Source organism: Cetorhinus maximus, chromosome 2 (genome assembly GCF_964194155.1).
Source record: "Cetorhinus maximus chromosome 2, sCetMax3.hap1.1, whole genome shotgun sequence".
Lineage (NCBI taxonomy): Eukaryota > Metazoa > Chordata > Chondrichthyes > Lamniformes > Cetorhinidae > Cetorhinus > Cetorhinus maximus.
In genome coordinates, this window is record NC_135880.1 from 93,990,503 (window position 1) to 94,016,192 (window position 25,690).

The 25,690-nt window shown below is 42.4% G+C and overlaps 1 protein-coding gene across 2 annotated transcripts in view; it reads left to right on the forward strand.

Annotated features, from left to right (window-relative positions):
- Positions 1-24,955, forward strand: part of slc33a2 (solute carrier family 33 member 2) — a 112,758-nt gene extending 87,803 nt beyond the window's left edge. For both annotated transcript variants that reach the window (XM_078567153.1, XM_078567160.1), the window contains exon 6: positions 22,790-24,955. In XM_078567153.1, coding sequence (XP_078423279.1) covers positions 22,790-22,978 — 189 coding nt within the window. In that variant the 3' untranslated portion in view covers positions 22,979-24,955. The remainder of the gene's footprint in view (positions 1-22,789) is intronic.
- Positions 24,956-25,690: the final 735 nt, after the last annotated feature.

Consider the following 25,690-nt stretch of genomic DNA (forward strand, 5'->3'; position numbering starts at 1 on the left):
AAATTTTGAGCACATACATAGGTCTACAAATTACTACTATGATAACTTCTAGTTCCCCTATTTAATCTAACTGCCAGTTACACCTCTGTTAAGGCAATAGCAAAAACAAAATAGATTTTAACAGACCCAGCAAAGCACACAATATCCTGGACAGGGATATTCACAATGCATTCCCTTAGCTTTGGTTCCTATAGGTATCAGCTTGGTACATAGAGGCTGGAGGCTTTTCACACTTGTTAGATCTTAGAATGTCCTCTCCTTACACATAACCTCATCTTCTTTATATATGTAAATTCCATTGTTCCAATATGTCTTTAGACTTTACCTTTCTAATAATAAAAATCTTTCATAGAGTGATTAATGTCTATAATGTCATTGGAAATTATTTTTTAAAATAGAGTTTAGTACTGTCTGCTTATGTGTGTGTATCTTAATTGGATTAAAGCCAGCTAGTCTGGGTGCTTTGTATAGAAAGTATGTTTGAAATGGTAATTTGATGTATAGAAAGAAGTAGGTTTGAAATGGTATTTAGATAAACATGGGGAAGTTTAGAAACATGGGTGTAAAGGGGGCAATTTGCATTTTTAAATGAAGCATTAAAAAGACTGGGTGAAATCTTGCACCTAGCTGAAAGATACCAAGCAATGTGTTTATTTTTTCAGTTTACTAATAAAATTGGTGGAATCAAAGGGTGTTATTGTTAGAAGAGGTAAAACCTAAAAACCTAGTAATACAATGTGAAATTTACATTCAAAGGAAAAGCTAGGCATGCACAGAAAGAAGTTTGTGTGCGTAAGGCAGAGGCATTTAAGATCTAACCAGCCTGTACGCCTGCAACTGTGTCTGCAAGGAACCTCATTTTGAATTTGTACGGTCAAATGTGCTTTGCCTGGGGTCTTTTAAAATCTATGGGCAGAATTTTGCCCTTGATGGGCGGGTGGGCCCCACCGGCTCAGCGGCCGGCGGGCGGGCGGGCAGCCGATCACCGCCACCGAAACGGGCCCCGCCACCATTTTAAGTGGGCGGGCCAATTAAGGCCCGCCTGACGGGAAGCGCTATGCGCTTCCTGTGCGAAGGGGGGGGGGGGGATTCCCCAGCTGTCAGAGTGCACTCTTTCGCGCATGCGTGCAAAAGCGCGCGCATCTCCCTGAGGCAAAGTGCTGCCTCAGGGAGATCGCTGAAAGGCTGGCAAATATAAAAAATAAAATAATAAAAAATTCATTAACATGTCCCCCTCATGTGAAAATGTCACGAGATGGGACATGTTCATGAAAGAAACAAAAACTTTTTTAAACGTTTTTAAAGCCGCTATCATTTGTAAAACAATCACCTACCGGCCTGCCCGTTGGGCCCATGCGCCGAGCCGAAGTTCGCACGGGCCCTTCAAAATCGTTGAAGATTGGCATAAAGGCCTTAATGAGGCCTTTAATTAATAGCAGGTGCGCTTCATGCTGCATAGCGCACCCACCAACCGAAATATCGCGATGCCACGCACTGACGTCGGGACGCTTGTGCGACGTCAGCGCACAACATTTTAAGTGCTGGCGTGCAGACTCCGCCACCCGCCCGCCAGCTAGAAGATTCTGCCCTATGAGTTTTGGTGTTGCCCTAACGGGAGTGTAACTGAAAGTCAGATTAATTAGGGGATTTTTGTAGTTATCATATTAGTAATTTTGTAGACATATGTATGTGCTTACAATTTTTCTTGTATTAATAAATGTTTAATTTAGTTTTATAAAAAAAACTCTTGAGAATCGGTCTTATTACGACTGAATTCAAAGCCTGTATCTCAAAACATACAAATTGTAAAAATGGATAATGATAGTTGTTTCAAGTTTCCATCTGGGATTTGAACAACTCAGCCCTTACCATCGGCTGTGTCATAATACACAGTACCAGTTTTATCAGTAAGCTTTGGGAAAAATAAACACACTGTTTAGCTTCTTCTGGCTAAGTGTAACATTTCACCCTCTCTTTTGAAATTCAAACTACTCTGGTTTATCTAAAAATGCAAATATTCCTTTACACTTCACATTCTTAAACTTCAGCCATGTTTACTTATTTAGCATTTCAAACCTAGCTTCTTTTCTGATGCAGCAAAGCCTTCAGACCAGCTGTCTTTAATTCAATTAAGTCACACACACACAGAGACTATCCAGATTCCTGTATTCCTAATTTACGATAAATTCCAATAACATTATGAAAATTATTATATTTTCATGGCAACAAGTGGCAAGGTTCAATGTTTCAGTATTCTTAACTTACACATTTCAATCAAATATGAGAGTAAAACTTCTTATAATAGTTTGAAATGCTCCAATTAAGTAGAGTAGATTATACTTTTCCATCATATAACATTTCAAGAATTGCAAATTCTATTTTATAAAGAAATAACAAATGATCTTGCATTAATACAGCACTTTTTGCGCTCCCAGGACGTCATAAAGTAGTTCACAGCTAATGAAGTACTTCTTGCAATTGTAATGTAGGCTAACAACCAACTTATTAGTGCACTGCAAGGTCCCACTAACAGCAATAAGATATATGACAAGTTAAGCTGGCCAGGACACTCCTATTTCAGAATAAAAATTTGTGGCAGCTGCCCAATGGGTTATTTACACCTGAGAAACACTGCAAGAACAAATTTGGGAAATAGAACTGATGACTCATCATGAGTCTGCCTATTTGATATATTGCTACATACTGTTGTGTCAGTATTGTATAGAAAAGGAAATCAATAGGATCTGATGTATTTAAGAATATTTCCAAATACTTTATAACATAGTGTAGAAAATGAAAGTCTGAAAATTTAAAAATGGGATGCATTAGTTGTCTTAAACAATCCCAATAATTCATAAAGATGCTAAATAGTAAATTTGTGCTTGATTTTTAAAAAGGTATTGGCATTAATTTGTTTTTACTTCAGTTCTTAGTTAACTATATTAATTTAATTATCCAGTTATACAATGCAGTAATCAAAGATAAACATTTTAGATGTGTTATTGCTTGTTCCACGGAGAATAATTTTAATTTTGGAGAATAACAGTTCACACAACAAACACCCTCTAAAGTGCTTTACAACTAACAAATTACTTGTGAAGTACAGTCATTGTTAAGTAGTGAATTTGCACACAGCATAATTCCACTGCTTTTGGCTAAGGGAGAAATGTTGGCCAGCACGCTAGGGACAACTCTCTTCTGTTAATGGTGCTTTAGGATATTTTAAGTCTACCTAAGCAAGCACAGCCAGGCCTTAGTTTAACATATAATTTGAAAGACAGCATTTTTCAACATTGTGGCACTGTACTGAAGTCACACCTACAATTGTGTGTTTATGTCCATAATGAGGCTTGAGCCTACAATTTTCTGTTTCTGGTGCAGGAGTGCTACAGATTTTAAATAGATGAGCAGTGCAGGAAGAGTGACCAAGTTGACACTACAGATAAAATTTTAATTAAAATTTAAGAGTTGATTCCCCAATGTCATATGCATGGACTGTTGTCTTGCACTCAATAGGGAATCAATTTGGTAGGTCTCGGTAGCAGACCCAGAATTCTTTGGCAGATGCACAGGCTTCATTATGGCCCCAAAATTTATTTACTTGTATATATTTTCCACAATGAAGTCTCCATCTATTCTTGCTGGTTCACCTTTTCTGCACTGCTTGTATATTTAAATAGAGGGTTGGATGATTCCAAGTTATTTGCTGCAGGATGCCCACTCAAAGCTTAGCACTGACTGGTTTTTGGAAGGTTGGTTTTGTGCTGTTGATTTGATTTGCAACACTGCACTTTCTGCATTATTGCGTGTTCAACAGTTTTTTTCTCCATTTGCTCCAGATTTTCTGTAATACAGAACTAATGTTTGCACAGATCTGTAGCCAAAGTGTTGTTGTTGTATTCAGTTGCCAGCTTCAGCTTGGAACAATTTGCTCTGCATGTGGCTTCCATTAGGCTTGCCAGTGGATGTCATGGATTGGGAAGAGATTTGAGGCAGAGGGATGACAGATGTGCTTGTACTTGGCATGTCTAGTGCCCACTTAAGGTCGGCACAGAAATGGTAGGAGTGACCACCCCACAGCCATTGTGGAGACGAAGTCCTGTCTTCACATTGAAGATACCCTCCATCGTGTTGTGTGGCACTACCATCGTGCTAAATGGGATAGATTTTGAACAGATCTAGCAACTCACGTTTGGGCAGCCATGCGGCACTGTGAGCCATCAGCAGCAGCAGCAGAATTGTACTCAAACACAATCTGTAACCTCATGGCCAAACATATCCCCCACTCTACGAGAACCACCAAGCCAGGGGATCAACCCTGGTTCAATGATGAGTGCAGGATGGCATGTCAGGAGCAGCACCAGGCATACCTAAAAATGAAGTGTCAGCCTGGTAAAGCAACAACACAGGACTACTTGAGTCCTAACAGCATAAGCAGCAAGTGATAGGCAGGGCTAAGCAATTCCACAAGCAACGGAACAGACCTAAGCTCTGCAGTCCTGCCACGTCCAGTCATGAATGGTGGTGGATAATTAAACAACTCACTGGAGGACGACGCTCCACAAATATCCCTATCCTCAATGCTGGAGGACCCCAGCACATCAGTGCAAGAGATAAGGCTGATGCATTCGCAACAGTCTTCAGCCAGAAGTGCCAAGTGGATGATCCATCGCGGCTTCCTCCAGGGGTCTCCAGCACCACAGATGCCAGTCTTCAGACAATTTGATTCACTCCATGTGATATCAAGAAACAGCCGAAGACACTGGATACTGCAAAGGCTATGGGCCCTGACAATATTCAGTCAATAGTACTGAAGACTTGTGCTCCAGAACTTGCCGCGCTCCTAGCCAAGCTGTTCCAGTAAAGCTACAACACTGGCATCTTCCCGAAAATGTGGAAAATTGCCCAGGTATGTCCTGCACACAAAGCAGGACAAATCCAACCTAGACAATTACTGCCCCATCAGTCTACTCTCGATGGAGGGGGTCTTCAACAGTTCTATCAAACGGCACTTGCTTAGCAATAACCTGCTCACTGATGGCCAGTTTGGGTTCCGCCAGGGCCACTCAGCTCCTGACCTCATTACAGCCTTGGTTCAAACAGAGACAAAAGAGCTGAACTCCAGAGGTGAGGTGAGAGTGACTGCCCTTGATATCAAGGCAGCATTTGACTGAGTGTGGCATCAAGGAGCCCTAGCAAAACTGGAGTCAATGGGAATCGGGGGGAAACTCTCCACTGGTTGGATTCATTCTTGGCACAGAGGAAGATGGTTGTGGTTGTCAGAGGTCAATCATCTCAGTTCCAGGACATCACTGCAGGAGTTCCTCAGAGTAGTGTTCTGAGTCCAACTACCTTCAGCTGCTTCATCACCTTCCTTCCATCATAAGGTCAGAAGTGGGGATGTTCGCTGGCAATTGCACATTGCTCAGCATCATTCACGACTCCTCAGATACTGAAGAAGTTCATGTCCAAATGCAGCAAGACCTGGATAATATCCAGGCTTGGGCTGACAAGTGGCAAGTAACATTTGTGGCACACAAATGCCAGGCAATGACCATCTCCAACAAGAGAGAACCTAACCATTGCCCCCTAACATTCAATAGTATTACCATCACTGAATCCCCCACTATCAACATCCTGGGGGTTACCATTGACCAGAAACTGAACTGGACTTGCCATATAAACACTGTGGCTACAAGAGCAGGTCAGAGGCTAGGAATCCTGCAGCGAGTAACTCACTTCCTGACTCTCCAAAGCCTGTCCACCACTGATAGGGCGTGTGATGGAATACTCTCCATTTGCCTGGATGAATGGGGGGTGGTTGGTTTCCAGGTGCCAGCGTGTGCTGCCAGAGTGCCATCTAGCTACTGGCACTAGTTCGTTTTAAAGGGGAGTGAAGGAGGGGATAGGATGGAATTGTTGGAGGAAACAAATTGGCTAGAGGCCTTCAAGATGGAGAGTGGAAACCTGCCATGGGCACCATCCATTCAGGAGATGGGTATTCTAGACAGGCAGGGAACTGCAGACATAGGGTTCTGGACAGCAGTATCCTCATGGCCCCCTGCAAAGTCAGCCTCGGGGTGGGGAAGTGACGGAAGACAGCAGAGGAGAGCACGAGCGGACGCCAGCACAATGAAGAAAGTACCCTGTAGTGAGGATGTACAGGCAGTGGATGAGCTACCTCCAAATGCCCAAGTGGCAGCATCTCAGAAGACTGTGCCTCTCCAGAGAGGTCGTCACAGATCTTTGTGCCATGATGATGGATGAGCTGAGCCTCAGTGGTGTTGGAGGTCATCTGATACTAGTGACACTGAAGGTCACTGTGGCCCTATTCATCTCCTGTACATTCCAGGAATCCATCGGAGACATGTGTGGCATCTACCCATCAGCAGCACATCATGGCATCAAGGTGGTGATCAATGCCTTCTTCAGGAGGGCCAGCTGATACATCCACTATCTCACTGATCTAGACAGTCAGTCTGAGAGAGCCATCGATTTTGGGGCCTTTGCTGGATTCCTCAGCTGCGGAGTGTGATAGACTGCATGCATCAAGGCCAGCCAGTGGCCTTCACTAACAAGAAGGGATTTCATTCCATCAACATCCAACTGGTCTGCGAACACCACCAACAGATCTTGCAGCTGTGTTCTTGGTATCCTGGAAGTAGCCAGGATACTGAGTCAGGCACTCCTAGAGGCCTGAGCTTTTCTATCCCTCTCTGCACCTTCAAGGTTGGATTTTTGGCAACAAGGGCTACCTACTAAAAAGATGGATACTAATTCCAGGGAGAAACCCAAGAGCAGAGGCAGAGGAGAAATACCAGCGACACGATGACCCAAGCCATCGTTGAACAGACTTTGGGTCTCCTGAAAATGTGATTCAGGTGCCTGGATCATTCCGGTGGGGCACTTCAATATGGTCCAGCAATGGTCTCCTGGATTATACTAGTCTGCTGTGCTTTGCACACTTTGGTACTCCAAAGGTGGAAGCCCTTACCAATGAGCATGCACTGGAGCATGAGGCATCCTCAGATGAGGCATCCTCAGATGAGGAGAAAGCTGATGGCGAGCCACTACATCCTGAAGGACACCAGGGACCGTATGCAAGGGACAATGAAAAAGGCACTTAGGGAATCTCGGGAGGCTTATACATACACCTTTCAGAAAACCCTTGCTATCTCATTCTTCCAGTCAACTGAAGGTCTGCTTCATCCTGCTTTGTGGATGTTTACCCAGTTAAAAGCCCACAGTCTTGTACCCAGCGACACCTTGCTTATCTGCATGGGCATTGAGACGACCATGCACACTATGATCCTTCCCAACCAGTCCTTGAGGCGAGCCAGGGCACTCCTGTAAATTCCAGAGGCCCATCAGTAATGGAAGGATATGTCAACATATTGCAGTATTGCTTTATTGCAAACATAAACAATCAGTTTAACAATCAATTTACCCATGAACCCCAAGTGTATCAAATGAGTTTTCTCAACTCTCTTATGCATGCTCCTGTGGTATGTGGTACTCCCCTGCACTGTCAGTTGAGGTTGCTTACCTTGATACTCCATGGCTTAGTGTTCAAGAAAGCCCTGGCATGCTGAGGAACTCCTGCACAGGTGCAACTTGAGGCACTGGTCTCACTGGCAGAGGGGCTGAAGAGCCACTGTGCACAGCAAGAGTGCCCTGAGAGGAGTCCCCAAATGAGGAAGGCAGCCACTCTCCTCTACAAGGCACACTTGTACCTCACTGCTTACCTGAGTAGTTCGAGGACTGGTAGAGAATCCAGGTGCCCTGTCCCCTGATCGCCATGCATTGAGCTCATGGACAAGGTGGTGACATGCAGATCTGTGTGCAACTGGACCTGGTTCTCCATGAGAGTTTCCAATCCCTCAATGGAAGAGGCTACTGGCACAGATGAGAGGGAAACGTCAGCACTTGTGGCCTGGATGGATTTCCCCACTGTCCAAGCATACCCTCTGAAATCTCCATCTGATCTTCACACACCTCACGCTGTCTTATTGACAACTCCAAAAAGACTCAGCATTGGCATGCCTCAAACACTCCTCCAAGTGTCAGTGGCCTCAGCAGATACAGCCCCTGACAGCTGCTCAGGTGCATGTGTTATGCTCTATCCAAGTTGCAATCAAAAATCTAAGTGCAAACGGATATCCACTGACATGAGAGTATCTGTGCTGATGGAGGATGTAGGGAAATAATGTGACGCTGCCCCCTCTGAAATCCCCTCTTCCTCCTCAGAGGTGAACAACTGTTAATGGAGACGTTAGCTTTCTGTTCTTGTGGATGAGCTTTGTGAGAGAACCAGGTAGATCAAAGGGTTTTGAGCTCCCAAACATGTGCCTCCAGAGTCGGCTGGTGTTCACAGCATTCCACATGCAACACAAGGAGCACCATCCCTCATACTCGACCAAGGCTCCCTTTTGCCAGGTCATGAGGATACTTGCCCTCTTGTGCCTGCAGTTCTGTCTCATTATGAGTGATAGAGCAGCCCCTATGCTGCCCTGCCAATTCCAGAGCCTCCTCTTCCATTGGTGTAAGGATGATGAGAAAGGACGGCCTGCGAGGAGTCACCACGGAACTCAGGGCCACCCAGGATTTTGCTTCTGAGATGCCTACAAGTGCCTCATTCCCTAGGCCTTCAGAGTACCTGCTTCAGTTAGCAGTAGGGCTTCTTTCACTGGCTAAGCTGCACTCACTTCAGTGGCTCCAATCATTTCAGTGGATCCAAACAGGAAAACTGCTATATTCAGAGAGCACTGGCAGCCCTTTGAATATAGTGCCAGCACCTCCAGTGGCTGCCACCACTGCCTTACTGCCTGCCTCCATTCTGGTACTGCTTGCCACCTCCACCCCACCCCCCTCCTGCTGGCAGCCAGTATGAGATTGCGCTCCAGTAGGGAATCAATTTGCAAGCAGCATTGGCACACATTTCTGGACCTTACGGTGGGATCTCAGGTCCACTGCAAAATTCTGGCCTTGGTTCGCCATACTGATATTGTGAAAGCATCTAAGTTTTAGTCAAAGACACCATCAGAAGCTTTTAAGCCTCCTCCAGTAAAATTTGTCACAATAATTAAACTTCAGTTCACTGACGCATTGACTAGATCACAAGCCTTATTTGCCAATATTTTTACACCAGCACCTGTGGAAACAAGACAGTAACACAAGAGGAAAAAGCACTTTTACTAAATAGCAGACTTCCCTAAAGTTCAGAGCCCTATTGATGGCACACATATAGCCATTAACACTCTAACAAGAACTTTGTGACAAATATATATATAGGTAAGGCGATCATCCTATCAACTTGCAGGCAATATCAGACCGCAAGAGCAGAATAATGCAGGTGAATGTGTGATACCCTGACAGCAGCCATGATGTTTTTATCTTTCATCAGCCCTGGTGCCAGTGCTATTTCAAGGAGCAAGCAGACTGAATGAATTATTCTAACTCTTCCTTTCTCTCATTCAGCTGCATTCACCTCCAAGAAGTTCTTCTCACAGCTGCTGGGTCCTTTGCCAGCTAACAGAAACTTTATAGATGCTCAGCTTGCTGTTAACCCCTGGTGTCATCTCCATCATCTTTGGAGCCACCCATATGAGAAAGAAAATGTGACAGCTTGGGATATGAGCAAGTCACTTTGAAAACTGTAGCAAAATCAATATAATGAGATAGTATTTATGGATAGATGAGAGTAGTGTGATTCCCGAAGTTAATGTGAAAATCTGGCAAGAAGGTAAAGATGGAAGGAACTCCTATTGTTGGGAAGCCAAAAAGTTTTTCCTTGCCCAGTGCTTTTGCGCCTCTATCCCAATAATTTGAAGAGCCTATTCCTCGTGCTAAGTGAGGCAGCACAGATTGGCTGGTCTGCCAGCAGCACAAGCTCTCAATGGTTATATGCATTTTCCTTCCTTCAAAACAGATGCATTCAGCATTGTATTTGACACAGAGGTATCCTAATGGTCAGGTTACATTCCACCTCATATGTGAAGGGTTAAGTACAGAGAATGCATGTAGCTAGGAGAAGCATTAATGACTTGGTACCAAAATATGCAATAGTTCTGTGAGGCAAAAGAAACCTTTCTCAGCTTGGCAGATATGTTGCCTGGGCTGGGGGCGTAAGATGAAGGAGACGTAAGTTGTGGGGCTCCTGCATTGGCTGCTTGTTCAGTGCTTGGTGCATGCATAGTGCAACCATTCCTTTCATTTAAGTGGATACACTTCAGTCAGTGCTGTGTTGGCACTCTTTCTCAGTCCAAAGAACTTTCTTATTTGTTCCCATGACCTGCAGACATGGGAAATTAATATTTTGGGCACCTTCTGCACATTGCGTCAGGTGAGAGGGTAGCCCTCTACACCAAATCTTTCCACCTTCATCTGCTGCACTTGGCTCTAGACCCCATCTTAGTCTTAGTAAATGAGGCTATATTCAAAATTAATTAGCAGAACTTTAAGTACAAAAACCCTTTTAAAAGCTACTGCGCTTCTCATTTTCTACTTAACCTGTTGCTATAGCACTCTCTGCAAACCTGGACAACCAGTAAGGAGCTGTATTAAAAATACTTAAATGAATTGATGCCTCTCAAATTTGAAGAGGTTAGAAGACTGCTCTAGATAGCCAGGAACACCACTTATTCCCACAAATGGGGTATTATCCTTATAATTTAATATAAATACAAAATATATTTTCATATAGTCTGTAGTATGTACAATTTTTTTTTAATAAATGTGTTGAAAATCTTGTGATATTTCATTTGTAAATAATATGCCTCAACTCCTATAGAAACTGTTTAATTCTTGCGTAAAATTGTAATTGGTCACCCAGACATATTCACTTTATTACAAATAAAGTTGATCCTTAAAGGAAAGAGAGACAGAAGCACTGTATTAAACAGGATGCTGACTCTGGGACAAGAAGTGTCATCTCTTTGCAAAAGCCAGTGGTTGGCATGCTGAAAAGAACTCTAATATAACGGGCTGTTTCATAGGTGGGGCTAAAAAAACCTTTCATCAACTTACACGGGAATAGGGTCCTGAGGTGGAATAGCACAGCACTTGGGACAAAGCAGAGTTAACAATCCTGAGCAATGAGGTTCATGGCCATAGTGTGGGGAAAGGAAGCACTGGTAAAATTGAGATAATGGTCCAGCAATTTCATGATAATCGGGTAAGGATCCTGGGGTTGCAGCACTGGGGATCCTGTGGTCTGGCAGCACTTTAAAAGATAAATCTGGATCTTGGCAGGTTTTAAGAATTGACAGTCAGATTTAGCAACATAAATGGCAGACTCTGGATGTTTTACAGAGTGCGGGAAGAATTTAAAAGAAATATGTAAAAGATCTCCCCAGAGGAAGAAAAGTAAGTTTTTTTTTATTGGTTCTTGGAAAATAACTTAACATTTCCATACATTAAGAGTATATAAACAGATGGCTGATTTATACCTATACAAAGTTTTTTGTTTTACAAATGGCTTTGTATAATATGCAAAAGGTAATGTGGTTTCCCAAGTGGATACGGGGGGTTGGAAGTTGGGAATGGATACATATTGCCAGTGAAAGAACGTGGAAAATAATTAATTTCCCTTAGCAACCGCGGTTATAAAAATATGTTTTAAGTAAATAGTGATTTTTTTTTTACATTTAAGAATTCCAAAACTAATCAGGTTTTTTCACCATCAGTTTGTCGCTCTTAGCTAGATCGTCTTTCTGAAAAAGAAAGGTGATAAGAGTTTTCAAATTAAATTTAAGTTATTAACTTCTTAAATTCAACTTAGAGAAAACAAAGTGGAATTAGTTGCACATTGAGCAAAGGCATAATTCATAATTTATACTGAAAAATATGAATATTTGTTCTTTAAAAAAATAATTATTCATGGTTCTAAATATGAACAGAATGCTCAGCAGGAATGCCCACTCACATTCTTTTCAGAAGAAATTGTTTAAACTTAATTTTGCAGTTTGCTTCTGGCAAGTTATGAATGACCAATTTCCTGTCAGTCATGAAAATTTCTAGAGCTTGCCTCAGATAAGAGTTATCAAGTTAATAGAAGAAAAAGCAAATTACACAAAAGGGATAGTACCTATAACAGCTTTCATGTTCTCAGAATGACCCAAAGCACTTTACAGCCACTGAATTGTTTTTAAAATGCTGCTGTTATGTAAAATCAACTGCCAATTGCACACAAGGTCCAGCAAATTGGTAATGTTAGAGGAAAATCTGTTGGCCAAGAGAACTCTCCTTTTCTCCAAATACTGCCAGGGGATGTATTTTTATCCATTGAAACCGGTAGAATGGACTTCAGTTTATCAGATCATCTGAATTATGCCATACCTTACACTGCAGCACTCTGTGTACTGCACTGAAGTGTCATCTTAGATTATGTTCCTAGATTGGGACTTGAACCTATAGTGTCCTGACTAAGAGATAAGAGTGTTATTACTAAGCTAAGTTGACACTATACCACAAGGCTGGAATTTGCATGTGCTATTTTGCAAGAAGATGTTAATAATTATCCTCCAAATGATTTCAAAATAATATGGAGTAAATGGAGGAACTGACAAACCCAATGTATCACGAGGAAGTTGAGCAAACACCAGGTGGAATCTTGTGCCCTCCCCATGGTGAGTTTGGTGGTGGGGGGCATTTAATCAATGGGAGGGGAGGGGTGGGGGGGCGCGGTTGAGGCCCCACCAGCTTCCCACCTCTATCCCGATTATGTCTGTGGCACAAAAGGCCCATGGATGGCCTTCCCGCCCCACTGCCAATTGAAACCTTTAACTGAACAATTAATGCCCACTTAAGGGCCTCATCCCGCCACCACCGGAATTAACCCTGTGGCGGGCGGGGGACTAGCCATGCAGGCAGCACAACGAGCGAAACAGTGCAGGGTTGCTTACGGGTTCCCGGGGGAGGCCCTCATTCAAAGGTACTCAGTGCCTGATCAAGAGGCTCAGGATCAGGAAGTGGGTGACTTGCTCAGAGCCATCCCCCCTGCTGACCCCCGCAACCTCCTCCTGCCATTACCCACCCGTGGCCTGGGATCCAGCAGTGATCCTGGGCCTCAAGTGGGTGTTGTATCAGCAGCAGCCACCACCTCCCTGATGACACTGCCATTCAATAGAGCTACCAGCCTTTGATTGACTTGCATCTCCTGGCAGGCAGGACGTCCACCCCCATGATCCTTGATCCTGGGGGAAGGCCCACTGCTGGCCTGTCATGTGTCTGAATGGAACAAGATGTGGTGGGCCTTCCCGAAAAGAGTCGATCCAGAGCTTCCACCGGCTCCTAACCGGCTGCTAAGACCCCAGTCTCCTCCATAAGGTTCCATCCAACATCTTTACAGGCAATTATGGATGAGTAATAAATACATTTTTGGCATCATTGTCCATATTCTGACAATAAACATGAAGGAAATCCAAACACACATGCTCCGATTGCAAAATCCAGAGAATTGCAGGCACATGGTGATAGCTGTAGGCAAAAAATACAATTACATGGCCAGGATTTTGAGAAATGTTGATGTTTTCAAGTAACAACCTTAACAATGAAAGTGACAAAAGACCATTTCTATGGTTAATTTAATAACGGTAGTGCAACATATAGATTTAAAAAAAACCTTAAATATAAGATTTAAAACCTTATTTTGGACATGGAAATTTAAGATACTGAGAAAAGGTGTCAGATAAAATAATTTGGAAATTCTTTTAAGCAGTTTGGTTCATTTGACTAGTTTACTGCTCTTCAAACAAATTAGGAGGTTTTTTTTTTCTAATTTGTCGCGTGTTTTCGGGCCGAAACAGACAGATGTGTCCTTCAGGATTGGGTCAGTAGGATTTGTGGTGGTGGAGATTGAAGTAGTAAATGGGGCAAATGGTGCTAAAAAAAATCAGCGGGCCGACGTAAAGTGCCTCTTGATGCTTTTCCTGGAGGTGAGTGTGCAACGATGACAGAAACCCAGTCAGCAGTGGCAGGAATGCAATCGCGCTAATTAAGAAGCCACTGAAAGGCGATTATTGCAGCATGACAGCAGTTTTGCGGGCGTCACGCAGATTCACCCCAGCTTTGCCCTCACTCCAGCAAGTGAGAGGAGGCGGCTGCCGGCAGAAAATGGCAAAGTTGCTGCCTTCCCATGTTACAGCCTTGCCATTGAGTGTCAAATTCCCAAAGACGGCTGTCTCTGATCGTCATGAGACTGACAAGTCTCAGCTGTTCCTCTGATACTGAGAACAGCTCCAGTGCTTCCCTACCGCTCCTGCTACTCGGGCCAATGCTTCCACTGGTCACACAGTGAGGGTAGCCACTGCCAGCCTCCTTGAAATGGTCTGTAGCTCCTTCCTCCAGAAACCGCTTAGGGACAGTGAACACGGAGATGACCTATTAAATAGCCGCCTCCCATAAAATTCAGCCAGAACCCCACTTCGACTGGGCTCACGACCCAGAAATGACGCCGACATCCGGTTCCCAAAGCTCATGGTGAATTTCAACCCTATGTGTGAGCTTAAGTCAGTGAGGACAAACAACCAGCATGACTGTGAAGGGAATCACAGATAAACTGGTCCTGTCCTCAAGCCAACAAGAGAATAAGAGTACTGAGTAATTTGTTTTTACCTCTTCTCAACCGAGCAGCGCTCCAACAAACATAATTGCATGAAAACTGTTAATTCAAAATTAATTGGGGATTGAGATCGGGACTTGTCTGGTCTGTCTATCTGAGTTTCATACTGGTCGCTGCTCTTACCAACTGAATGATTGGGAAAGGTTTGTCCAGATTTGTAATAGAAAGAGTAATGTGATTATAAGGAAATACAAAAGGTCATTTAGCTCCAACCTGCTATTTTTAACAGACCATGCACAATTTATATGGTAATGCCAGTTTATGTATTTTTTAAGAAAAGCATTTATATCCTATGTTCCAATATATCAGGTATAAGTGCACTGCACAATAAATTACTTTTGAAGTGCAGTTACCATTGTTATGCAGGCAAAACATAAATCTACTGAGACAGATCAGTGACCCCAGGCAAAAACCAACAAGAAGATATTGCTTGTTCACTCTCTAGCCAAGACATTTGAACAAACAGTACTGGAGGTATTTATCTAATTTTTATAGTTAAGCTAATGTTGATTATATGAGGCAGTACCACTAGATGGAGATAAATATATGTAGCCTATATTTAATTCACAAGTAAAGAAATTGTATATATCAATCACTTATATTTATAAAGTATAGCTCCTTATTAAATAATAAGTATCATTTTCTTCTGTTCTAGCAGTATTAAAAGAATGGGGAGATTAAATTGAGATCTTTTTACTTCCGCATAAATGCCTGCCAAAATAGTTCTAGTGTTTCGGAAAAAAAAAACATTAGTATAGTTAACTAAGTCTTTTAGATAACTGATTTCTGAGAGTTGCCATTTACTTTAATGTTGGGATGACCTTAAGGTTTGATAGAATCTTGTGATGTCCTGATTGATTTTCTGATTTATTTATGATCCATGCTTTTCATCATCACCTTATTTGTTGTATTTTGAAACCAGTAGCTATTAACAGGCGAATACTTACATGAAGCTACATTGAGAAAATTCTCTTTAGGTCTTTGATGTTTCTTCGACATGACTACCAGAGCAGAAAATGGGATGAACCCTCTATCTCATGGAGAAGAGCCCATAAATTCTCACTCTCCCCCTGGAGGCATGACTACGAGAGTTTCCAGACTTCCCCCTTAAAGGCTTTGCCAGTAGTCTCACTGAGGCTCCAGAAAAGGCCTTGCTGTTGATACTTCCACATTCAATTGAGCCCAAAGGAGATGACTACCAAAAATAATCCTTAATTACTCCCTGAAGAGAGAAACTTACAAGAAAACTTATCATTGTGTTGTGTGCATCCTGAGAATTCTGTCTGCTGCCAGAGTTGCACTGTTCCAACATTTCTCTACCAGGGGATGATGTGCCCTTCTCAAACATGCACATTATCCTGTCCCTCCAGTCTGAGATAGACATCTCTTCATTTGGGCCTATTTAAGGCCCACTCTACTACAGTTCCACTGGCCAAATGGATCTATCAAGATTAAATGCAAGAGATTTAGGACAGAGAGCAGAAGAAACATTTTTACTCACAGCTGTCAGGCTGTGGAATTATTTTAAATTCATTTTTGGGATGTGTACATCTTATTGCCTATCAGCCACATTTGATGAGAAACTGGAGTCATATATAAAACAGACCAAGTTTCCTACAGTACATCAATGAACCAGTTGATTTTTTATAATATTTTGACTTTTTTTTAAACTTATGGAATCATTTTAGTCCAACATTTAAGAAAAAAAATTCAAATTCTCAAATTGCCATGATGAGAGCGAAAGTCAAGATCTCTGGATTATTAATCCAGTAAAGTATGTAGGTTGGGGCAGCTTTCTAGTTTTTAAATTCTCCCTGCCATTATAGCGTTCCTGCATGCTGGGAATGCACAGTAAATTCCTAGTGCTCAGTGTCACTAGGCTGGAAATGATGGGGAATACATTGGATGACATATTTCCTGTCAATTGCAAGCCTTTACATTACATCCTGTCATTTAGATCTAAATTTTGCATGTTCCCCGTCGACACCATCCTCTATTTTCTGCCAGGAAATGCTATAATTGATGCAGCCAAGCAAGGATCTGGCAGGGGACTATCAAAGAATTTCTCACTCCATTCTCCTGGATTTATACCGGCTATTAAACATAGAAACTAGGGGCAGGAGGTAGGCCATTCGGCTCTTCGAGCCTGCTCCTCCATTCAATATGATCATGGCTGAGCCTCTATCTCAACGCCGTATTCCTGCTTTGTCTCCATACCCCTTGATGCCCCTAATATCCAAATAATTATCATTTTCTTTCTTGAATATACTCAGCGACCCGGCCTCCACAGCCTCCTGTGGTAGAGAATTCCACAGGTTGACCACTCTCTGAGTGAAGACATTTTTCCTCATCTCAGTCCTAAATGGCCTGCCCCGTATATTGCGACTGTGGCCCCTGGTTCTAGACTCCCCAACCAGGGGAAGCATCCTCACTGCATCTAGTCTGTCTAGCCCTGTTAGAATTTTATACGTTTCAATCAGGTCCCCCCTCATTTTTCTAAACTCTAATTAATACAGGCCCAGTCGAACCAATCTCTCCTCATACGACAAAGTCTTGCCATCCCTGGTATCAGCCTAGTGAACCTTCGCTACACTCCCTCAATGGAAAATATATCCTTTCTTAGGTGGGGAGACCAAAACTGCACACAATACTCCAGGTGTGGTCTCACCAAGGCCCTGTGTAACTGCAGTAAGACATCCCTACTTCTGAACTCAAATCCTCTTGCAATGGAGGCCAACCATTTGCCTTCCTAATTGCTTGCTGCACCTGCCTGTTTACTTTCATTGACTGGTGTACAAGGACACCCAGATCCCTTTGTACATCCACATTTCCCAATATATCACCATTTAAATAATACTCTACCTTTCTGTTTTTCACACCAAAGTGTATAACTTCACATGGATCCACATTATACTGCATCTGCCACGTGTTTGCCCACACACACAACTTGTCTAAATGGCCCTGAAGACTCCTGGCATCCTCCTCACAACCCCACCCAGTTTTGTGACAGTTATCAGCAAACTTGGAAATATTGCATTTGGTTTCCTCATCCAGGTCATTTATATATATCGTGAATAGTTGGGGCCCAAGCACTGATCCCTGCTGTATACCACTAGTCACTGCCTGCAATCCGGAAAAAGACCCATTTATTCCCACTCTCTGTTTCCGGTCCGTCAACCAATTCTCAATCCATGCCAGTATATTACCCCCAATCCCATGTGCTTTAATCTTGCCCACTAGCCTCTTATGTGGGTCCTTATCAAAAGCCTTCTTGAAATCCAAATACACCACACCGACTGGTTCTGCCTTATCTATTCTACTAGTTACATCCTCAAAAAACTCCGGTAGATTAGTTAAGCATGATTTCCCTTTCATAAAAGGGACTGACTTTATGACTTTGCTGACTTTGTCTAGCCCCATTAATGCTTTCCAAGTATCCTGTTACCACGTCTTTTAGAATAGACTCTAGCATTTTCCCCACTACTGATGTTAGGCTAACCAGTCTGTAATTCAAGACAGAATCTTTTGTTTAGCATGCGGAGGTGGGCCTCGCAAGACGATGCGTAAAATGGCGCGTGGTGACCTCAGGCGTGCGTCCTGACATCACCGCGCGTCATTCTGATCTTCCGTTCGGCAGGTACACACCGGAGTCGGTTGCATGCCCGCTGAACTGTCAAAGGCCTGTTAAGGCCATTAATGAACTAATTAAAGTCATTTTGCTTTTATTTAATTAAAGTAATTGTCAGGGCTGCCCGTCCAACCGTAAGATTGGCGGGCAGGCGAAGAGCCCAGGTGGCCTTCGCATTTTTCTTGGAACCTCATCCACAGGCGGGATGAGGTTTCATGAAGGGTTTATTAATTAAATTAAATTTTTAATAAATTCATAAACATGTCCCAGCTCATGTGACACACATGAGGGGACATGTTTGGAGTTTAAAAATGTTTTTTTCTATGCTTAGAACTGAACTTAATCTCCCTGAGGCAGCTCCATGCCTCAGGGAGATTTCTGCGCTCTTTCGCGCACGTGTGCCAAAGAGCGCAGGCTCTGTCTCTCCCTCCTCCCCCCACCTGCACAGATAGCACTGCACGCTTCGGGTGTGCGTCACACTGAACGGGCCTTAATTGGCCCACCCACGTAAAATGGCGGCGGCAGCCGATCGCAGGCAGCGATCGGCTCCGAGCCTGCTCCCGACGGGGAGAAAATTCTCCCTTCTATGTTTTTTCTCTCCCTCCTATTTTTAAATAGTGGGGTTACATTTGCCACCCTCCAATCTGTAGGAACTGCTACAGAGTCTGTAGAATTTTGGAAGATGACCACCAATGCATCCAATATTTCCAGGGCCACTTCCTTTAATACTCTGGGATGTAGATTATCAGGCCCTGGGGATTTTTCAGCCTTTAACCCCATTAATTTCTCTAGCACCATTTTTTTTACTAATACTGATTTTCTTCAATTCCTCCCTCTCACTAGACCCTTAGTTCCCTAACATTTCTGGGAAATTATTTGTGTCCTCTTGTGAAGACAACCAAAATATGTGTTCAATTCTTCTGCTTTGTTCCCCATTATAGTTTCCCCCATTTCTGACTGTAAGGGAGCTACATTAGTCTTTGCTAATATTTTTCTCTTCACATGTTTATAGAAGCTTTTATAGTCAGTTTTTATGTTCCCTGCAAGTTTACTCTCATGCTTCATTTTCCCCTTCTTGATCAATCTTTTTGTCCACTTTTGCTGAATTCCAAACTGCTCCCGATCCTCAGGTTTGCTGCTTTTTCTGGAAATTTTATATGTCTCCTCTTTGGATCTAATACTATCCCTAATTTATTTTGTAATTCATGGTTGAGCCACCTTTCCTGTTTTATTTTTGCCCCAGACAGGAATGAATAATTGTTGTAGTTCATGCACATGTTCTTTAAATATTAACCATTGCCTATCCACCGTCAACCCTTTTGGTAAAGGTCCCCAATCCATCATTGCTAACTCATGCCTCATACCTTTGTAGTTCCCTTTATTTAGATTCAGGACCCTAGTTTCAGATTCAACTCCTTCACTCTCCATCTTAATGGACAATTCTATCATTTAATGGTCGCTCTTCCCCAACAAAATTGTTAATTAATCCTTTCTCATTGCACAATACCCAGTCTAGGATAGCCTGCTCTCTAGTTGGTTCCTCAACGTATTGGTCTAAAAAACCATCACGTACACACTCCAGGAAATCCTCCTCCACAGTATTATTACTAGTTTGGTTTGTCCAATCTATATGTAGATTAAAGTCACCCATGATTACAGTTGTACCCTTTTTGCAAGCATCTCTAATTTCCTGTTTAATGCCTTCCCTTACATCTTCGTTCCTGTTTGGGGGCTTATAGACAACCCCCACCAACATTTTCTTCCCCTTGGTGTTTCTTACTTCCACCCAAACAGATTCCACATCATGATTTTCCGAGCCAACACTATTGGATTGATTTCCTCCTTTACTAACAGCGCTACCCCATCTCCTTTCCCTATTTGTCTATCCTTCCTCAATATTGAATACCCCTGGATGTTCATTTCCCATCCTTGGTTCCCCTGCAGCCATGTCTCCATAATTGCAACTATATCATAACCATTTATATCTATTTGCACTATTAATTCATCTACCTTATTGCAAATGCACTACGCATTAAAATACAATGCCTTTAGACTTGTCTTTTTAACCTTGTTAGTCTATCCTTGTTTCCCCCACCTCTGTCTCCCTGCTATTCTAGTTTAAACCCTCCCCAACAGCACTAGCAAACATCCCAGCACCCCCCCCAAAAAGGACATTGATCCTGATCCTGCCCAGATACAACTCGCCCTGTTTGTACTGGTTCCACCTTCCCCAGAACCAGTCCCAATGCCCCAGGAATCTGAATCCCTCCCCTCTACACCATTTCTTCAGCCAAGTATTCATCCGATTTATCCTGTTATTTCTACTCTCGCTAGCATGTGGCACTGGTAGTAATCCTGAGATTACTACCTTTGAGGTCCTACTTTTTAAATTTACGTCCTAACCCCCTATATTCAGCTTGTAGGACCTCATCCCCTTTTTTTTAGCTATGTCGTTGGTACCAATATGTACCATGACCACTGGCTGTTTGCCCTCCCCATTCAGTATTCCCCGCAGCCTCTCTGAGACGTCCTTGACCCTGGCATCAAGGAGGCAACACCATCCTGGAGTCTCTTATACAGCCGCAGAAACGCTTGTCTGTTCCCCTTACTATTGAATCCCCTATCACTATAGCACTGCCACTCTTCTACCTCCCCTCTTGTGCAGCAGGGCCACCCTTGGTGCCATGGACTTGGCTCCTGCTGCTTTCCCTTGAGAAGTCGTCTCCCCCAACAATAACCAGAATGGTATATCTGTTAGAGAGGGGAACGACCACAAGGGACTCCTACACTACCTGCCTTCCTCTACTCTGCCAGATGGGTCACCCATCCCCTTTCTGCCTGTTCAGTCTTTACCTGCAACGTGACTACCTCACTGAACGTGCAATTCATGAAAACCTTAGCATCGTGGATGCTCCACAGTGAATCCATCCGCAGCTCCAGCTCCGAAATGCGGTTAGCCAGTAGCTGCAGCTAGACACACTTCCTGCACACATGGTTGCCAGGGACACAGGAAGTTTCCATGACTTCCCATGTAGCACAGGAGGAGCATATCAGGGTGCGAGCTCTGCTGCCATGATTTCCCTTTAAATTAAGCTCGCTAGGTACTCCTTTTAAAGAATACTAACTACGCTAGGGGCCTTATTCCAATCCAAACACTCCCACTTCATTCCAAAGTCCTCACCTTATTTTGTTCAAGCTAATGGACTGCAGCAGTTTAATTAGTAGAAAATGTAGAAGTACTCACTGGACACTACTTAGAAATCAGCTGCCTCCCCCACATCGCATCACTTTTTGAATTATGATGTCACTTCAAACTCCACCGCCTGAAGGTCCTGAGGGTACGCCTCTCCTCTCCAGTCTCGGCCTCTGTTTTTCACACCCTTTTATACCGCTCTCGCTGGCCTCTCCTCTCCGGTCTAAAACTCACCTTCTTCCAACCCTAACAGCAACTTTTAGTTAATTGCTAAATTAAAGAAGGACTAGACTTTAGATAGAATTTAACTCTTAAACTCCTTCAGTCACCAATCTCCAACTGAAGCTCTCAACTGCAGCCAAACACAGCAATCCAGTGCAGACAAAGTCAGTACTATAAGATAGCCTACTTTTATACTCTCTGAACCTAGCCTCTGAAAACCTGATTAAGCCAGTTATCTAATTAACTAGTTACAGTTGCAAGCAGAGCCTATATGAGCCCTGTTTTAAGGCTGGACTAAAACTCACCTTCCAACCCTAACAGCAACTTTTAGTTAATTGCTAAATTAAAGAAAGACTAGACTTTAGATAGAATTTACCCCTTAATTTAACCCTTAAACTCCCTCAGTCACCAATCTCCAGCTGAAGCTCTCTACTGCAATCAAACACAGCACTCCTGTGCAGATGGTTAAGTATTATATGGAGTTATCTCACACATCAGCCACGATTTCATTGAATAGTGAACAGGTTCAAGAGGCTAATAAATAGTCTACTCAGGTTCCTAACTGGCTAATTTAAGAAACTTCAGTTACTGAGAAAAAAAATAGCAACTGAATTTGTTTTCAAAGAACTAATTTGATCTCACGCTTTTGCAGGACACTCTTACTATAACACTGTTGATTGGCTCATAGTAAGGGAGCAGCAAGCCATAGCAGAAGAGCACGGGAATGTACAAATCATAGGATAAACTGGCCCTTGGACATGACTTTTTTTTAATTGGCAGATTTTCCAGACTGTTTAGTGATGATTGATTATTTTCATAAAACATTAGTAGTTTATGTGGCAGTTTTCTAGCCATCCTCTACCCTCAGATTTAATTTAATTTGCGTTAATCAGCAAAGTATTAGGGCAAAATGTTCCAGAAAAAATGTGATGTCAAAATGGTGACAACGCAAAGTAAGTGACAAACAAGGAATTACGCTACATGCAAAACTTTTAATATATTATGGATAGTTCTTGTAAAGTACAGATAATAAAATCATTGTAGATGCCTCTAACAAACTATACAGAATGCTTTTATAGCAGGTGATGACAAAATATTAATATTTTCCACATGTTCTTTCTTGCAGGCCACCCATTACACATTTCTGGCAAGTTTTGAAGTCTTGGGGAAACTCACTTTCAGCGCCATTGCTGGTTTACTTGTGGATAGGATTGGTTTTCCTTTTAGTTTTTGCATATTTGTGCTGCTGTCATGTTTAGCTATTCTCCATGTTTTGAAGCCACCGGATTTGCTACCTGAGCAGAAAAAAGAATAAAGTGCGAGTGATCTGCAATGTGATTTAAAACTATCTGCATGTCGTCTCCTGAAGTAAATTTAACTTGTGGGTTTATAAAAAGCACATTATTAATAAAACTACAGGGAGAATTCTAACCCACCCGGCACCAGTGGGAACAAAAGGGGAGCTCACTTGATATAACTGAGCTAAAACTCCTGCTTGATTCCCTCCACCGTTATCTTAACTGGTCCCTTTTTTCAGCAACTAAAATACCCACTTGACTTGGGTAGGAGCCTTAATAATTTAGGCAAAGTGGGGTCCTATGATGTCATTAGGATCCCAATCGCATTTTAAAGGCCTTATTGAGAGGAAGGATAATGAGGTGCTCAACTCTAAGTTTAAAAACTTTCCTTAGAGGGACCAGGATCAGCAGGAGTCCTCTGAGCCCCAGGGCTTTTACCCAGGCTCATACAATTCATACAATTCCTCTCTCGCAATGGAATTAGCTTGGTGTTGGTGTGCAGCCTCAGGGCCCCGCTGTTTTGATCCACCTAAAACCAGCCTCTGTTACATCCATTTGGATACAAATGTGGCCCAGAAATTAAAATAGCCCAGGCTTCAAATTGATTGTCAAGCAAGTTTGCTCCATTTCTTGCAACAACTCCATTGTTGCTAAATTATCAGCCTGCTTATCTGACATCCAGTACACTGGCTGAGCAGAAATTTCCTCCAGTTAAATACTGCTAAGAATGAAGCCATTGTTTTCCATCCCCGCTCCAAACTCCATTCCCTAGCTACCAACCCCATCCCTCTCCTTGGCAACAGTCTGAAATTAAACCAGTATTCTCATTACCTTGATATCACATTTAACCCTGAGATTAGTTTCTGACCTTATATTTGTGCCATCACTAAGACCACCCGTTTCTACTTCTGTAACATTGCTTGACTTCACCCCTGTCTGATCTCATGTACTGCTGAAACCTATTACTTTGTTACTTGAGATTCAGCTATTCTAACACACTCCTGACTGGTGTACCACGCACTGCCCTCCGTAAACTTGAGGTTGTCAAAAACTCTGCTACTCGTGTTGTAAATTATAGCAGGTCCCATTCCCCTAACACCCCTGTGCTTGCTGACCTACATTAGCTCCCGGTCAAGAAATGTCTTGAGTTGAAAATTCCGTCCTTCTTTTCAAATCCTTTCTGCCTCACCCCTCCCTATTTCTGTAATCACCTCCAGCCCCACAAGTCTTTGAAATATCTGCACTCCTCTAATTCTGGCTTCTTGTACATCCCCAAATGTAATTGCTGCACCTTTGATGGGTGGTCCTTCAGATGTTTAGGCCTCAAGCTCTGGAATATCCTCCCTACACCTCTTCACCTCACTACCTCACTGTCAAGACACTCCTTAAACCCACTTTTTAAGCTTTTGGTCACCTGGCCTCATATCTATTTCTGTGGCTGTGTGTCAATCCTTGTTTTACAATACTCCGGTATAGTGCTTCGGGACGTTTCATTACATTAAAGGTGCTATATAAATATAAGTTTTTCTTGTTGCTCCATTGTTTGAAAATGCCTCACTCTGGTTAACCCAAGAAACAACAGAAGTTCTGAAATCTGCTCAGTATTGAATATCTGCCAGGTTTACAGAGCTCACTGGAGTGACACCTTTAACATCTGTCTGTCATTAAATGTAAAGTGGCCAGCAACACATGACTACCACCAAGCTCTCCAGAGAACATGCCAGTTTGAAAAATATGGGCGTACATAAAAAGATGCTTGAAGATCAAGGGGAAACATTTTGTAGAAGATCAGTCCAAAGCTGATAACTCTGTTTCTGGCCTCTTCATTGTATAAAAACTGGACCAAAAGTGAAGGCTAATCACATGGTCTGAGTGTAACATTTATTTAATTATCTGTTTAAGGATAATGACATCATATTCTAATTTGTTTTCCTCCCTAAAATATGAAACTGTTCTATCACTAAAGATTTAAGATAATAAATATTTTTTGCAAGCTTTGGACTAGTGGTTGTGTAAATAAATTTCAATTTATTGTTGCAGTTATTATAGTTTTGGAAAACATTCTGGATATTACAATTGGTGGGTTGGAGGACATAGGTGAACTGCATTGGTCCCACAGTTAAAATGAGGATAAATAAAGCTGACCTTAAAATCTTGGGTAACATCAGAAAATGTTTTACTTATTTACTTTTGACAGGACATTTGTGTTAAATAAGGTTATTTAACATTGTAACAATTATAAAAGTTCTTATCCATGTACTGCTGAAGCTAGCCAAGTAGCTGCTGTGTCTTGTGATTTGTCTGTTAACTGTGGGTTTCATGTGGGTTGTGTCTGGGTTACAATAAAAAAATACTGCGCAAATCCATCATTTGCAATCTATGCAAATTTAACTTTCAGTGCTTCATTACAGAGAATGTATGTTGATCATCAGTTTATTTCCCTGCTTCTATATTTCCCTACTGAGTATAACAATTTTTCTTTGCACTTCTGAACAAGATATTATCAATTCAGAAGCGATAAAAAAAAAACTCTCCTCATTCAGGAAGCAAATTTTGTATCCAGCAATTCCCCAACAAATATTCTGTTTGGTCTCTGGATATTAATGTTCTGAAATCTATACTGACAGAAAATTTCCCTGTAATCAACTTTAGATTATTTCTCAATAAATCTGCGTAATAACATGACAGAGCATTAATACCCCTGAATGAATGTTGTCACATGTCAAGGA